This window comes from Meriones unguiculatus, chromosome 7 (genome assembly GCF_030254825.1).
Source record: "Meriones unguiculatus strain TT.TT164.6M chromosome 7, Bangor_MerUng_6.1, whole genome shotgun sequence".
NCBI classification, from domain to species: domain Eukaryota; kingdom Metazoa; phylum Chordata; class Mammalia; order Rodentia; family Muridae; genus Meriones; species Meriones unguiculatus.
Window position 1 is genome coordinate 19,885,044 of NC_083355.1, and position 16,144 is coordinate 19,901,187.

At 47.6% G+C, this 16,144-nt stretch overlaps 1 protein-coding gene and 1 non-coding gene across 2 annotated transcripts; one reads left to right on the forward strand and one right to left on the reverse strand.

Annotated features, from left to right (window-relative positions):
• Positions 1-3,009: 3,009 nt before the first annotated feature.
• LOC132655697 (U2 spliceosomal RNA) lies at positions 3,010-3,200 on the reverse strand. Its single transcript, XR_009593482.1, has one exon. It is a non-coding gene; the product is annotated as a U2 spliceosomal RNA (small nuclear RNA).
• Positions 3,201-10,679: 7,479 nt separating this feature from the next.
• On the forward strand, positions 10,680-15,582 carry Ccdc200 (coiled-coil domain containing 200). The gene is made up of 3 exons (XM_060388316.1): positions 10,680-10,766; positions 13,349-13,673; positions 15,518-15,582. The coding sequence occupies exons 1-3, from the start codon at positions 10,680-10,682 to the stop codon at positions 15,580-15,582; spliced, it is 477 nt and encodes a 158-aa protein (XP_060244299.1).
• Positions 15,583-16,144: the final 562 nt, after the last annotated feature.

Genomic DNA, 16,144 nt, shown 5'->3' on the forward strand with positions numbered 1-16,144 from the left:
CCAGAATGAGATCTGGCGCCCTCTTCTGGCATGCAGACATACATGGAGGCAGAACATTGTATATGTAATAAATAAATAAATCTTTAAAAAAAAGTGATAAAAAAATTATTCTTAAAAAAAAAATTTTATCTTGAGGGGAGAAGGAGGGAACAGGGTAGCCCAAGGCTGTCTAAACTTCCTGTGTAGCCAAGGACAACCTTACATTCCTGGATCTTCCTGCCTACACCACCCCATGACCCCAATCCCGACCATGCTGTGACACAACACCCTATTTCATGGGATGCTGGCGACTGAACCCAGGGCTTCCTGCATACCAGGCACACACTACCAACTGCTCCTCTGAAACTTAGTATTATTTTTTTATTACAAACCACACAGTGGAAATTATGAATTCTACTATCCAAGCAACTGAGATGATCATTAACAATCGTTTGCTCTCTGGTTGTGGACACTGATGATGAAAGCAACCAAGGAAACTGAAGAGAAAGCATGGAGTGATGAACAGCAAAGAAATTTCAGTCCTCGAAAAGAAATTTCAGTCCTCGAATCCAGTAGCTCCTACTCAAGACTATGAGCCAAGGAGCATTGGTGAGGAGGACTAGACTGATTCACATCAGCCCGATAAGCTAGGGGACACAACACGCATCTCTATGAATTTTACAGACAGCTAAAACTACTGGATGCTAAGTTCCATTAACAAGATTTTTTTGTTTGTTTTTTCAAGACTGGGTTTCTCTGTATAGCCTTGGCTGTCTTGGACTCACTTTGTAGCCCAGGCTGGCCTTGAACTCAGAGATCTGCCTGCCTGCCCCTGCCTCCCAGAGTGCTGGGATTACAGACGTGAGCCATTGTGCCTGGCTCTTAACGAGATTTTTTTAAACCAGGCTCCGTGCAGCACGCCTGTGATGCCAGCACTAGGGGAAGCAGAGGCAGGAAGATCTCTGTGAGTTTGAGGCCAGCCTGGTCTACAAAGTGAGTCCAGGAAAACCTGGTGTGTATAGGGAAGACATTTAGGACTACACAGAGGGACCCTGTTTCAAACCATACTAACTTTCCTCCCCCCAGAAAAGAAAAAAACCCAAAGGGACCTAGAGCAAAGAAGGGGTATGACATAATTCTGAATTACCTTCTACCAGAAAGTAAAAGAAATGTTCAAGATATGGGCTGGGAATGTCGAAGGGACACAAGAACCAGCTCAAAGGGCACAAGGGCCAAGTTTGCAACAGTGTTTTTCTTTATGGCTTTATTGAGATACGATGTACAATATATAATTAATATTTCATACAACTAACTCACTTAAGGTATAAAGTCCAGGCTGGGCATAGTGGCACATACCAGTAATCCCAGCACTTGAGAAGCAGAGGCAGGAGGATCACCACAAGTTCAAGGGAAGCCTGGGCCACACCCCGAGACCCTGTCTCAATTAATGAAAATAAATTTGAAAATAAAGTATAAAATCCAATAGGTATTAGGTGTGTTCACAGAGTTCTGCAATTATTACCATTATCTATTTTAAAATTGTTTTGCTCTTTTGGTTTTCTGAGACAGAATTTCTCTATGTAGCCCTGGCTTCACAGAGAACTCACCCTGTACACGAGGCTGACCTCGAACTCACGGAGATCCTCCTGCTTGTCTCCCAAGTGCATGGGCCACCGTTGCCCAGCACCACTTAACTCTTATGAGGTATTCTGGCCAAGGATGGGCAGCCTGGGTCTCATCATGAGGAAATGAAGCCAAACAGAGGGGATCATCTGTGCAATGACTGGGTTGTGTCCTTTCAAAATGCTCAGTCTGTGAGAGCACATGGGGCTGGTCTTATCACATGGTTATATTTCCCCTTAAAGAGGGCTCGAGGTACGAGGACTAAGGCCAGGTGCCCCTACACACACACACATACACACACACACACCACAACATACAAGATGGCTTCTCTGGTGGTCTTGGTCCCTGCCTGGTCTGGTTCTGTCTTTGCCACACAGCCTGCGCTCCCAACATTCTTTGGTTGGTCTCACTACCCCACTCTAGTATTTAAGCTGGAATATAGAGAACCCAGATGAACTAAGATTTTTAGGTAAATGGCTAATAGCTATTTAGCACATTGATTGATGTCATGTGGCCCTCCCAACTTTTGACTCAGGATGTCTCCCAAAGATTGGCTTCTTAGAAAGGGAAGCTGGAGGGTCTGGTTTGACCTTTTAGGTCCCTAAGGGTGCTCTTGGGGTGACAGTGGTCCCAGTACGTGGCCCATCCAGCTTCCAAGCCTACCTCTCTGGTCCTAGCTCCCAGCCAGCCCAGGGCCTTCTGGGAGGATCTACAGGACAAGGTGGAAAAGTGGCAGGAGCCTCCTCTTCCTCACCAAGCACTCTCCGGCGGCCCCATCTCGAGAAGGCACGACGCGTTCTCGGCCACTCCAGCCTTCTGGAACCCTGGTTCTGTGACGTCATCACTCTCCTGGAAATGTGCTGGTTTGAACTGTGCAAACTGTCCAAGCTTTAAAAAGGTAGAAATGGCAGATGGGCCTGGAAGGCAAGGTGTCCAGCATAAGCATGACCTGGATGGGGTTCTGCTCGCCATCTTTGAGGGTAACCAAGGCACACTCCTTTGCTTCAGGGGTGTCTGTGACCCTTCCAGAAGCAACCCTTTCTGAGATGCCCCAATATTGTGTTTCAGTAAATGTCCCTTCTTCCTAAAGTCGAAGCAAAAGGAAACTCTGAAATCAAAAAGCTCTTGATAACTGTGGATATGGGTCCGGTGAAAGAGGACCCCTTCACTTACTCGAGTTTCACACATTAAGGCAAACCACAGCCGGTCTAAGAAAAAGCTTACCAGGACGGTGTGCAGTGGAAAGTAGGATCAGTAAGTAAAAGAAAACAATTAGGGATAGAATAACACAGGTAGCTGAGCAAGACAAAGGACCAGACAAGCAGGACAGGAACAATAGAGTAAAAAGGAATGCCGCAAACTGGAAATGCACGAGCTCTGTTTTAGACCGGTATCATGAGTCCCCCGAGGGGGTGCACCGTTCCTGGAGGTACTGCAATACCAGGTCGATGCGTGGAGTGGACGGAGCAAGCTCCTATTCCAACTCCCAGCTCCAAAAATCCATTTAATATATTGTCCTCGGATAGAGGACGTATCAGATATTAAACTGATAAGAACAGATACTACACTTGATCTTAGCCAAAAGGCCGAGAAGCGATGCCAGACGCAAGCCCCAGAGCCGATGCCATCATCTTAGCCTCCCGCTTTGACTTGTGGTGAGCGTCATCGAGACGCTGTCTCCCCCCTGTGCCCCTCATCGCTCTCGTGATCAGTACTGGACTCTGGTACAAATTTCTTCAGCCGCTCTGCTCCCAGGAGAAACTTCCCGCGCGTGCGGGACCCTCGCTTCTCTCCTCCTCCCGCAGAAGCACGCTCTCCGGCTAATTTGCATGCTCCGCCCAGTCGCGGAGGGGCGTGGCCGCCGCGAGCCGACTCCACCCAGGAGGAGCCTCCCGGCCGGAGACGCTGGAAACTTCCTCTCTTGCTGCGGCTGAAGGCCAGAGCGGAAGATTCGATGGGCCTCTTGGAGGCCAGCCTTCCAGCCTTTCTCGAAGACAACATGGTTGACACACAAAACACACAAGAAAAGCCCAGACTTCATGACACTTAGTTAATTAAGTAGTTAATTTATAGGCAGGATTTCTGAACATAGCCCTGCCTGGCTTCAAACCTAAGATTCTCCTGCCCTTGACCTTCCAGACGCTGGAATTATAGGCATGTGCTCATATCCTTTCCTGCGCCAAGCCCCATTAGACCCTAAGACCTTTCACCTCCGCATGGCCCCAGTTCTGCCTTGCAGGAAGCCCCAGGACCAGACCTTGAATCCTAATTCTGAGTCTAGACCAGAGAGTGAGCTCCCTTTGCCTCCCGCTACAGAACCCGGGAGTTTTCTTCTGGGTTCGGTAAGAGCTGTGTCCGCGAGGCATATCGGCCTGTCTGCATTGTCACCTACGTCCGTCTCTACCCGCCTTCTGATGGTCCCAAACCCTTCCGTGCCAGCTCGATCTGAGTACACACCCTCTCAGCCTTCTGAAGAGCCGTTTCTGCACTGCTCCTCAGTCGAGATGACCTCTTCAAATCTCCAGCTGCCTCCAGGCTGCCCCACCTGCTCTTGCTTCTCAGCACTCGCACTTGTGCCTTTGTAATCTTTAAAAGTCTTGGGGACTGAAGAGATGGCTCAGTGGTTAAGGAAGAGTGTGTCGTGTGGGGCTGAAGAGGTGTTTCAACTGTTAAGGTCCACAAGGCAGCTCACAACCGTCTGTAACTCCAGTTCCAAGGAGATCCACTGCCTTCTGGTTTCCATGGGCACTGCGCCCATGGAAACTGTACATGCACACAGACATATATGCAGGCAAACCAACCATAAACATAAAATAAATTTAAAAAAATTAAAGGACAGACACCTATTTCTCCTTTTCATTCCCACGAACATCAGTTTTCCTTTGGGAGGCCTTTATTCAAGCTCTGGCTGTGCCATTGTGTCCTGGAGACCAGGTGTCTGAGAGCCTTGAAGAGGTTCAAGGAAGTAGATTTGAAGCCCCACCTCAACTGAATTGCTGTGTACTCTGGGCTGAACCATTTTTGGCTTTTTAGGTTTCTTCTCACGCAAACCTCGGAGGCCAGACTGTGCGGTCTAGGATTGTTCCAGGGCTCTGCCCTCTGCAAGCGTCCAGTTTCTAACCTCACTGCTAGCACGGACGCAGGAGGAGCTGTCCTTGGTTCTGAACCCTAGAGTGTTGCCCGCCTGGGCTAAAAATTTGTTCTCAGCAGATCCTAGCTGTTCTTGACATGCTTAGAGACTGCTGGGCTCAGGACAACACAGAAGGCTCAGAAACTGAGCGCGGAAGGTGACTCCATGGATAAAGCACTTAACATGCAAGCAGGAGGACTGAAGTTCAAATCCCCAAACACTGTTTGTCTAAATCTCTGGCCCTGAGGAGACCCTTTGTCCTATTTCCTCTTCCTTTCCCACAGTGCTTAAGACCAGACTGTAGTCACCTATATCACCTAAGAAACCTATATCACCTATAAAACCTAAGAGGTTTTAGGAAAAATGCATTATTGTCTTAAAAATGTATTCTTTCAAAGATTTTTAAAAAAAATATATTTCTTATTTATGCAGCATTCTGCCTTCATGTGTGCCTGTGTACCAGAAGAAGGCACCAGATCGAACTATAGATGGTTATAAGCCACCATATGGTTGCTGGGAATTGAACTCAGGACCTTTGGCAGAACAGCCAGTGTTCTTAACCTCTGAGCCGTCTCTCCAGCCCTCTTTCAAAGGTTTTTAAAAAATATTTAATATTTCTATATCAGCTTTATCTTTTTTCTTTTTTTTTTAAATATTTATTTATTTATTTATTATGTATACAATGCTCTATCTGCATGTACACCTGCAGGCCAGCAGAGGGCGCCAGATCTCATTATCGATGGTTGTGAGCCGCCATGTGGTTGCTGGGAGTTGAACTCAGGACCTTTGGAAAAGAAGCTAGTGTTCTTAACCTCTGAGCCATCTCTCCAGCCCATCTTTTTTCTTTTTTTGGGGGGAAGGGTTTCCAGACAGGGTCTCTATGTGTAGCTCTGACTGACCTGGAACTCACTCTGTAGAGCAGGCTGGTCTCAAACTCAGAGATCTGCCTGTCTCTGCCTTCCGAGCGCTGGGATTAAAGGTGTGCACCACCACTGCCTGGCTACTGTTGTTTTTTAAAGTCTCTCACTGGTCTTGAAAGGATTAAACTAACTTTGTAACCTATATGTCTTCTAAAGCCTATAGTTTTGAGTTTTAGGTCCAGGTTAAGCTAAAGCCTCTTAGTACCTTTCCAGAGACTGGAGAAATGTGACCCTATCTGTGAGGACAGATATATATATATATATATATATATATATATATATATATATATATGCGAGCAAGCAATGAACTTCACTCAGCAAAAAGAATGACCAGACCCTTGTCTTCGAAATAGTGTTTCTTAGCAACCAACCCAGACGGCCTCAATCCTTCTTCTGAGTAGCTCCTGACCTCCAGCCAAAAGCCCGAAGCCCTGATCTTCAAGGATGAGCTAACCACCCCCACCTTCAATTGCAGCTGCATCCACACTTGGCAGGACTGGCCAAGCTTGAGCACCTAAGACTAACCAATTATCTTACTTTATAGCTTCCTCATCCAATCCTAAATTGCCAAGACTGCAACTTCAAAATTCCCAGGCTTTGTTTTTTAAAAACCCAAGGCCTTTGTCTCCCAGTGTCACTCTTTGCTGACCAGCAGGGGTGACCCCATTACACAATGGTTCAAATAAACCTCTTGTGATTTTGCAACGATGAGATCTGGTCTCCTGAGTTCTCTTCGTTGCTTCTAAAAATTAGGCTCATGCTGGGCCTAACAGTCTGGAACTCACCAAGTAGGCTAGGCTTGCTGGCCACTGAGCCTGAACAATCCACCTGTCTCCACAGCACTGAGATTACAAACATGCACAGCCACACCAAGGTGATGAGGGTCTGAATTCAGGTCCCCATTCTTGCATATCAAACATTTTGCTGAGCCATCTTCCCAGCCCCCACATAGCTGAATTAAAAAAAAAACAAAAAACAAAAAACAAAATAAGCTGTTTATTGCTATACAGGACCTAAAGAAGCCTCCAGAATCTTGTAATTTTCTTGTGTGTTTTGTAATTTTCTGTGAGTTGCATGAGCCTTCTTTTTCCCTGAAGAGATGATGCTTCTTCATTCTGGAGGAAATAGCTACACAACAGAGGATTTTTGTTTTTGTTTCTCTGAAGAAGCCAACAGGCTCCATTTTCTCCTCTCACTCTTGCAGACAGAGAGGCTGGAAGCCCAGGTTTCCTGTCAAGAGCCACTAGGGAAGGTGGGTGGCTTGTGTTGGGTCTAGAGGTTGTGCAAATAATAAGGACAGGACCGCCAAAGTCAAATTAAACCAGGCAGCAACTTTATTCACCACGTGGAGTGCTTCTAGCTGGCTAGGGACACAGCCAGACACAGTTTCTTTTTCTTTTTTTTTTCTCTCTCTTTAAGATTTATTTATTATGTAGACAATGTTCTGTCTGCATGTACACCTTCACGCCAGAAGAGGGCACCAGATCTCATTATAGATGGTTGTCATAAATAAAAAATTAAGTGTTGGACTGTACAAAGTTTATTATTAGCCCTAAGATGATCGTGGTGGTATTATTTAACCCACTATCACAAACAATAAGATACAGGCACCAGTTAGACTTATAATGGCCTTATTTACATCTGGTCTACCTTCCATACATAAATCCCGTGGTACTTGCTTATATATTCTTCATCTGGGCCTTTTCAGGCCGTCATTGGAGTCTTTTCTCCCAGCTCATGTGGTTTTTTCTTCTCCATGCTAACCCATTGTGGTGTCCTCCTTCCTCCTCTCTTCCCATTTGTTTGTCCGCCCCATGATTCTATCCTCTCCAAGCCCAGGGAACCTTAGCCATGCCTACCCCATTCTGCCCTGCCCAGGTTTAGGCATAGGCCATTTAATTAGCCAATCAGGTAGGTTTACACAACACAGATAGTTGTACCCAGATCTTGAGAGCTAGTAACATGCATCAGACCAACAATGGTTGTGAGCCGCCACGGGAATTGAACTCAGGACCTCTGGAAGGGCAGCCAGTGCTCTTAACCTCTGAGGCCATCTCTCTAGCCTCCGCCACAGCTGCTTTTAAAGGAGCTCCTTTAAAAAAAACTATGAACAGATGTTAGGATACAATTAGGAAAGAAGTTAGTTATTCTTTAAATGGATGGGCCTGTCCTTGAGTACCAAGCCTGTTCAGGATGTTGGCACAAGCGATAGCGTGGAGAGGGCACATGGGAAGGGAAGTGGATCAGCTCAAGACTCAGCTTCTGTGGTAGCTGAGCAATGAGATGGAAAGTGGGTCACCTCAAGGCTATTCCAACAATGCAGCAGGGTTTTTTTTTTTTTTTTTACCTTTATGGGCCAATGCAGGTTTTTTGGGGCAGGGGGCTCCCGGCAGAAAGGAGGCGTCAGAATGGGGGCAGCATGGAAATGCTCTAGGCCCTTCAGGCTGCACTGTGATGGTACCCGATTTCACCCACTTTACATCCCAGACACCAGGATGCATGATATGGTTTATGCCAGGAGAAAGCATCATTCATTTATACAAGAGCATCAGTCTTGGGTTTTCTTCCTCCTTCCTCTTAGGTTCATAAGATAATGCAGTTTCTAACAGTCCACGTTGGCTTAGACACCATACAATAGTGTAATAATAAAAGTCTGCATTTACTGCAGCTTGTGCTTGATATTGATTCTGTCTCTGTGTGTGTGTGAGGGCAACATATGTTGTACACAGCCATGTGAAGGCCAGAGATTGCCATCAGTGGTCTTCCTCAATTGCTCTCTACTTCACTGGCTGAGGTACAGTGCCTGAGCCTAGCCCACCCCCAAAAATCTACTTTAGTTAGCCAGCTCTTTCATTTTATTGAAAATGTTTTGTGTTTTTTTTTGAGCCAGGTGCACACCTATCATCCTAGTACTCTGGGAGGCAGACGCAGGTGCATCTCTGTGAGTTCGAGGCCAGCCTGGTCTACAAAGTGAGTCCAGGACAGCCAGGAATACACAGAGAAACCTGTCTCGAAAACTCAAAACCAAACCAAACAAGCACTGGGGCTCAGAAATTTAGAAACATTTCCCCGAATTCAGGCAGTCAGATGCACTGTCCCGTCTCCTTTATCTTACGATTCTCATTTTAGATGTCTGTTCCTTCCAAGTCAGTGGTGTAGGGGCTGAGGAGATAAAGATGAAAGTGAGAGATGAGAAAGTGCAAAAAAATAACTCATTTCCTGTTTTGTCCTTTAAGGAAGAGAGACGGAGGAGGAGCCTCTCCCTCTTCCTGTTTTCCATACATATGTTGTGGCTTCCTTTTGAGAACAGGATCTTACCCTGTAGCTGGTCTGTAACTCTATAGCTCAGGCTGGCTTAGAATTTGTAGCGTTCCTCTTGCCTTAGCTCCTCAAATTCTGGGATTATGCACATGAGCCGTCATGCTCCACTCTTTTAGAGTCAGTTTCTACAAAGATAAACATGATGTAAAGATGAATGTCCAAGATTGGGTTTAGTGCCACAGACTTTTAATTCAACTACTTGGGAGGCTGAGGGCACGAGGGTCTCAAGTTCAAGGCCACTCTGGCAGCTTATCCTAAAACCTAAGGTAAGAACTTATCCTAAACCTAAGGTAAAAAGGAGCGCCAGAATACAGACCAGTTGTAACTTGACTAGCAGGCAAAGCATCAGTCACATTTCCCTCTATTATAGCCTCTCTCTCTCTCCCTCTCTCTTTTTGAGACAGTTTCACTCTGTAGATCAGGCTGGCCTTGAACTCAGAGATCTGCCTCCCAAGTGCTGGGATTCCGAGTGCTGAGAGAAGGAGATGTCACCGTTTTACTGAAAGGAAAAGATCCAGCAAGACAAAGCATCCCTCCTTTCACACATCGGAGCTGGAACAGCTCTTCCCTCTTTTTATAGCTTAGTGTCCCACTTTGAAGGTGGGACATGCTTTGGATATGAACATGTTTTTGTTTTAATCCCAGGTGTGGGATGTGGGACTGATTCAGATAGTCCACAGCAGCAAACTATTTCCCTCCCTCGTGCAGGCTCTGAGAGGGGCTCTTTGCCCCATTTATTCTCTGGAGAGAGAATAAATGCCAGGGCCCAGAGAGTGGAGAGCTCTGAGAAAGAACAAGGCTGCTGCAGCTCCTATTGCTATTAATGCAGTGAGACAAGAAGTTGGAGGTCTCCTGGAACAAGGGCTGGCTCCAATGAACCCCACGACCCTAACCAGCAGGAAGCAACTTACAGAACTGTGCCCCCCCTCCTACTAACCCTTTCTCCTACCTAGTGTTGGAAGGGATTGGGGTGTTGGAAGGGATTGGGGTGGAGTGGGGAGAGATATAAAAAAATGTAAATAAAAGTTTTTAAAAAGTAGGCCAACACCAGCATCCTTTACAGGGCAGGCTCTGGGACACTGAGTGGCCTGCTCAAGTTCCCTCAGCTCAGTAGGTGACACAACCAGGATTAAATTTCCATCAAGGTGGTCCCACTACAAACAGCTCGATTGACAGGCTACTCCATTCTTGCCCCTCCACAGCGAAGCTCGGTCAGGGTTTACATTTTCTTTCATCTCAACTCAATGCTAACCGTTACTGGAAGGACAGTGAGATAGGAGAGATGGAAGAGTGAGGGAAAGGTAACTCCAGACAGCTTGTGAGGAGGGAAGGGCCAGCAGAGGGTCAGGTGCTACTGCTGGAAGCTTCTTGGCAAGTCTCTCCAGAGACTCAAATGCCCAAGTTTTATTGTCTCCAGGGTCCACTGAGACCCCAGGCTGAGGAGGGATTGTATCTCTTTTCTCCTCAGGACTCTGAAAGGACTTACAAGTGCTCCCATGAGCCTTGGGAAGAATGATCTCAACCTCCAATACTTCAGGGGGAGTTGCTCAGTTGCCCTGACAGTGGCCACATTGTGAGGTGATCCAGTCAGGGTAATAGGCCATGTGGTGGGGCTGGGGTGGGACGCAAAAGAGGCCTCCGGGCAGTGGCATCTAGGGCTCTTCCTGCCCTCACATCCTGCTGAGGCTTTCTATCACCACACCATCATGGGGAGTGCCTACCACTGGGAAGCTCGGCGTCGGCAGATGGCTTTGGAACGGAGGAAGAAGCTGATAGAGCAGCAACAAGAACAGGTAAGTTCATGAGCTGAGCTTGAGCCTTCAGGGTCCGAGGTGGGGCATGAGTGAATGGGGACTTGTGACAGACTCCCTAGGAAGTGGACTGCTGGCTTGTGAATGCTGTTTGCTTGGGTAGGAGGCCAGCTAACTCAGTCATCCTGCTGTAGGCTGGTGGAGAGGGAGATTATGGCCAAGAGGGTATCTGTTCGAAGAGATGAGGTCTCACTCTGTTGCCTGGGTTGACTGTGAACTTTTGGGCTCAAAAGATCCTCTAACCTCAGCCTCCTAGTGCCTAGCTGAAAGTAGTGTGTTTTTCATGGCCTAAAACCTGTGCTGCCGGATATTATAGCCCCGAGCCTGTGTGCCACTGAATTCTTCTGATGTGGCTCAGAGCGAGAAGCTGATGTTAATATAAGTTTAATTTAGGAATAAAATTAGAGCATCAGTTCACATAGTAAGAAAAAAAATTCTAAGTATTTTTCATATAGTTTGTGTGAAGCTTCCCCCCCCTTGGTTTTTTGAGACAGGGTTTCTCTGTGTAGCCCTGGCTGTGCTAGACTCGCTTTGTAGACCAGGCTGGCCTTGAACTCACAGTGATCTGCCTGCCTCTGCCTCCCCGAGTGCTGGGATCAAAGGGGTGTGTCACACCACCCCTGGCTTGTGTGAATCTTTTTCAACTGTACTTTGGTTTTTTTTTTTTTTTTTTTTTTGGCAGGAAACAGCCCTGTATAGACCAGGCTACCCTAGTAACCAAATTTCCTGACTCCAATATATCAATATATCTATCTATCTATCTATCTATCTATCTATCTATCTTAGATTTTTTTTTTTTTTTGAGTTTCACCATGTAGCCCTAGTTAACCTAGAGTTTACTATGTAGACCAGACTGGACTTCAACTCATTGAGATCCACCTGCCTCTGCTGGAGGACTGGGATTAAAGTTATTCCACCACACCTGCTTATGGATATACATGTAAGATTTTTGTATGTAGGGGCTTTGCTTGCACGTATGTCTGTGCACAATGCATGTGCCTGGTGCCACTGGAGGCCAGGAGAGGGTTTTGGTTCCCAACACTGCCATTACAGTTATGCACTGTCAAATGGTGCTGGGAATTGAACCCAGGTCCCATAGAATAGTAGCCAGTGCTCTTAACCACTGAGCCATTCCCCAGATTTATTTCGTGTGTGTTTGTGCCCTTAGGGGGTCGAATGAAGGTATCAAATCCCTTGAAGCTAGAGTTATAAGTGTTTGTGAGCTGCCTGATGTGCTGGAAACTTCATGTGGGTCCTCTCGAAGGACAGCAAACACTTTTCATTGCTGAGCCATCTTTCTAGGCCCTGAGTGCAAATGCTTTTAATAAAAATCCAGTATCCAGCTGGGTGTTGGTGGCACATGCCTTTAATCCCAGCACTTGGGACGCAGAGGCAGGCGGATCCCTGTGAGTTGGAGGCAAGCCTGGTTTACAAAGTGAGTCCAGGACAGCCAAGGCTACACAGAGAAACCCTGTCTCAAAAAAAACAAAACAAAAAAGAGAGAGAGAGAAAAAAAAAACAATTCATTGTCCTTGTGGCTGGAGAGATGATGAAGTGGTGAAGAGTGCATGCACTGCTCTTCCAGAAGACCCAAGTTCCTGCTCCAGGATGCATGTCCAGCTCCACAGGCACTGAAACTCACACTCGCATACCCCTCTCCTCCTCACACACACACATAACCAAAGATAATAAAAACGGGCTGGAGAGAACACTGGCTACTCTCCCAGAGGGACCCAGGTTTGAGTCTCAGCACTCATGGGGTGATGGCCTCTAGCTTGTGGCAATCCTCCTGCCTCCACTTCCCAAGTTCTGGAACGACAAGTATGTGCCACCATATATACCACCACGACCTGCCTTAATATATTTAATAAACCCTGGAGCTGGAGTTACAGGCAGCTGTGAACTGCTGGTGTGGGTGGTGGGAACTCTGCAAGAGTAGTATATGCCCTCTGAAGCCATTTCTCCAGCCCCAGGACCTACTCAGTGCCGAGTTTCAACGTGGTCGACAGGGGCCTGTGGGCAGGTACTGAAGCTTCTGACTAGAGTGACTGGGAAAGCGTCGATTGGCCTTTTTTCTTTTCTTTTTGTTTTTTTTCAAGACAGGTTTCTCTGTGTACCCTGTCCCCGACTGATGTGCTTCCTAGGGTGCTGGGATTAAAGGGGTGTGCCACCACACCCCACACGTCAACCTTTTTTCTAGAGTTGTGGCAGAGAAGGTGGGGATGTTGTAGACCAGATTTGAGCCCTGTAAAATCTGGAACTGGGACCCACAGAATGGCTTCCTGGTGGAGACTCTTCAGCGTAGGTTCGGTCGGTCTGTGCCTAGAAGATAGGACCACTTCTGGGACACGAACTGAGCAAGGGAGCACAGCCATTCAGAGCCATGCCTTGGCTGCGGAGAATGCAAACAGCCTAGGCCCTACCTCCAGCCTCTAACTCCAGGGGATAAGGACAGACTAAGCTCCTCTCTTGTATTCCCTTTCTCCACCACTCAGTTTGTCTCGCAGATGAGTGACTGACTGGGTGAGGGGAGAGGATGTCATTTGCTGGGGTTTTCTTGCCAGGAAATAAAAAAACTGGAAGAGAAGAAACAGCATTTTGAGAAAACATGTATTCCGCATCAGGATTCAAAAGGGCTACCACCTGCACGGCCACAGCCACAGCCACAGCCACAACAGCCACAGCCACAGCCACTGCCACCGCCACCGCCACCGCCAACACCTGGGCTAAAGTCACAAACGGAGCAAGACACTTCCATTCAGATCACCTGCAAAGGTAGCCTCCAGAGCAACACCCAAAGGCAAAGACCCCAGACTAGACCAGCAGGGACCCAACAAGATGGTCAGAAATCCTGTAGTGGGCGTGGACCTCCAATCCTTCCGGGTTACGGTGAGTGGGTGAGTGTGCCGCCTGGGAGGGGAGGTGGGGAGCGGAGCGACCCCTTGAGCCCCTTCCAGCACTGTAGCTGCGAAGTTCTATTGGCCCCTGGCCCGTCCAACCCCTTCTCAGCACCGTTGGCCTCTAACAGCCCAAGTGGCCTCTCCTCCCTCTGGATGGATTTGCTCCAATCTAGGGCAGCAAAGGAGCTTTCTCAATAGAGCGACTGGGAAGGCAGCGGCAGCCTCTTTTCTAGGGTATGGCAGAGAAGGTGGGGATGAGCCCTTGAAGTCTGGAACAGGGAACTACACAATAGCCGAGGTTCTTCAGAGTAGGTTCAGTCTGTGCCCTAATAGCCCCAGAAAGCGCCTACTCCCAACCCACCGGGCCTCCTTAGCAACTGCTGGATGAGTGACTCGTGCTTTGTCTTATCAGGTCTGAGGAACGAAAGCCAGTGTAGCTCTTCTAAATATTCCCGATTCACGGTGAGAGAGGCAAAGGGGCTCTGGCTGAGTGACTGAGTGCAGGTCCTTGTGTGCCTGTGGAGGTCAAGGAGGATTCCTTAGCAAGGAGTCCAGGGAGAGGACTGGAATCATTCCAGTCACTTCTGGGTTTTGTTTTGAAGTTTTTTTTTTTGTGGTACTGGGGATTGAACCTAGGGCCTTATGCATGGCTAGTCAAGAGCTCTATATCTGAGCTAGCGTCCCCGCCTACTCCACCCTCCTTGTACTTTTTTTTTTTAACTTAAAAAAAGTGGATACTTACATGTGCTTATATATGGTGTGGGTATCTGAAGAGGCCAAAAGCTAGCAATGGATTCCCTGGAGCTGGAGTTACAGATGGTTGTGAGCTATCTTATGTGGGTGCTGGAAACAGAACTTTGGTTCTCTGCAAAATCAGCAAGCATTTTTTTTTTCTTTCTTCAAGACGGGGTTTCTCTATGTAGCCCTGGCTGTTCTGGAACTCATTCTGTAGACCAGACTGGCCTTGAACTCAGAGATCCACCTGCCTCTACTCCCCTAGTGCTGAAATTAAAGGTGTATGCTACCACCACCAGGCCTCAGCAGGCACTCTTACTGCTGGGCCATCTCTCCAGCTTTCCTAGTCTTTCATTCTGTGGCAGGATCTTGTTAACTTTCCCAGGCTCACTGTGAAGTCACTCTGTACCCCAGGCAAGCCTTGAACTTGTCAACTTCCACTTCAGGTTCCCCAGCAGCTGAGATTACAGGCTTAGAGCCATCAGGCCAGACTGCCAGCCCCTAACTCCTAATCAGAATTTAAAATGGCAGGAGTCCGGTACAGCTACCAAAGCGAGGGCACCTGTGCAGTTTCTCTGAGGCTTTAGGTGGAGGAGCAGCTGTTCTGTTTTTTCACTTCGATTCTTCTGGTCTCAGAGGCTTAACACAGTATTCTGAAAGCAGCACACCCAGAAACAATTAACTCGTTTTGCTTCCTGTCTCTCCTTTTTCCTAGTCAACTAATTACATCCAGCAGTGGTGATCCAGAGATGGACTCCAAGATTCGATGATACCACAAAGCAAAAACAAACCCCCAAAACAAAATAACAAAACCCAAAATCCAAACAACAAAAAAGACCAACAGCAACCATGCTTTCTTTTCATCCAGCAACCTTTCTACTCCAAACGACCAGCCACATTTGGAAAGGAGGCTCGTTGGGATTAAAATCTGATTCTGGGGAAGAACAAGGATTTTTGGTCAGCTGAATGAGGGAGGAGGGCCCACAATGGAGGTAGAGAGGATGCAAGATAGTAGAAGGCAAACCCATGCTATTTGAGTTTGAGGCCAAGCCTGGGGAGAATGTGGTCTTGAACCCCCACCCCCATTCCCACCACAAGCTTGCACCTACAACTACTACTACCACCGTTCCTCATCCGGCGACGACAGCCTCCTCAGTTTGTAAATGACCATCACTAGAACAGAGCCAGCGCTTACTCAGATACAGCCTGCGGGAGGGGCTGCAATTCAATAGTGCAGCAGTAGAAAAGGGGGGGAGGGCATCTTAGCCTTCTACAAGTCTGGATCCACACTAGGTATTGAGCCGTGAGGGAGGAGATGTGGGATGAGGGCGAGAAATTTCAGGAGGGAGAGGTGCTGCATCACTGGGCTCAGGACATGTGACCTTGGAAAGGGGCATAAGCTTGCCTACTAAAGTCCTCAGGCCTCTTTTCCTTCTGGGTGTCACACTTTCCACTTAGCAGAGGGCCAGAACACTCCAAAAGCTCCAGGTCTCCCTTTACCTGGAGGAGGCAGGGCTAGGGACCCTCAGTATCCGCCTCGAGGAAGACACAAATCCTGTAAAGTCCTTTCTGCTCCCATTCTGAGACAGGCCCCCTCCGTCACAACTGGGGACCAATGGGTCATTTCATTCGTCCATGGGGCATCACCTCCAGGTCAGGAGCCGTGTCTTAATGTAGTCTAGAGATGATCCCTGAGTGGGACAGCTGGGACAGTATGCGGCTTGA

Excerpts from the sequence above, each read along its gene's own strand:
- Ccdc200 (XM_060388316.1), top strand. The coding sequence starts at position 10,680 with ATGGGGAGTGCCTACCACTGGGAAGCTCGGCGTCGGCAGATGGCTTTG. Across the intron at positions 10,767-13,348 it reads TAGAGCAGCAACAAGAACAG|GAAATAAAAAAACTGGAAGA; the intron begins GTAAGTTCATGA and ends TTTTCTTGCCAG. Across the intron at positions 13,674-15,517 it reads TCCAATCCTTCCGGGTTACG|CTTGCACCTACAACTACTAC; the intron begins GTGAGTGGGTGA and ends TCCCACCACAAG.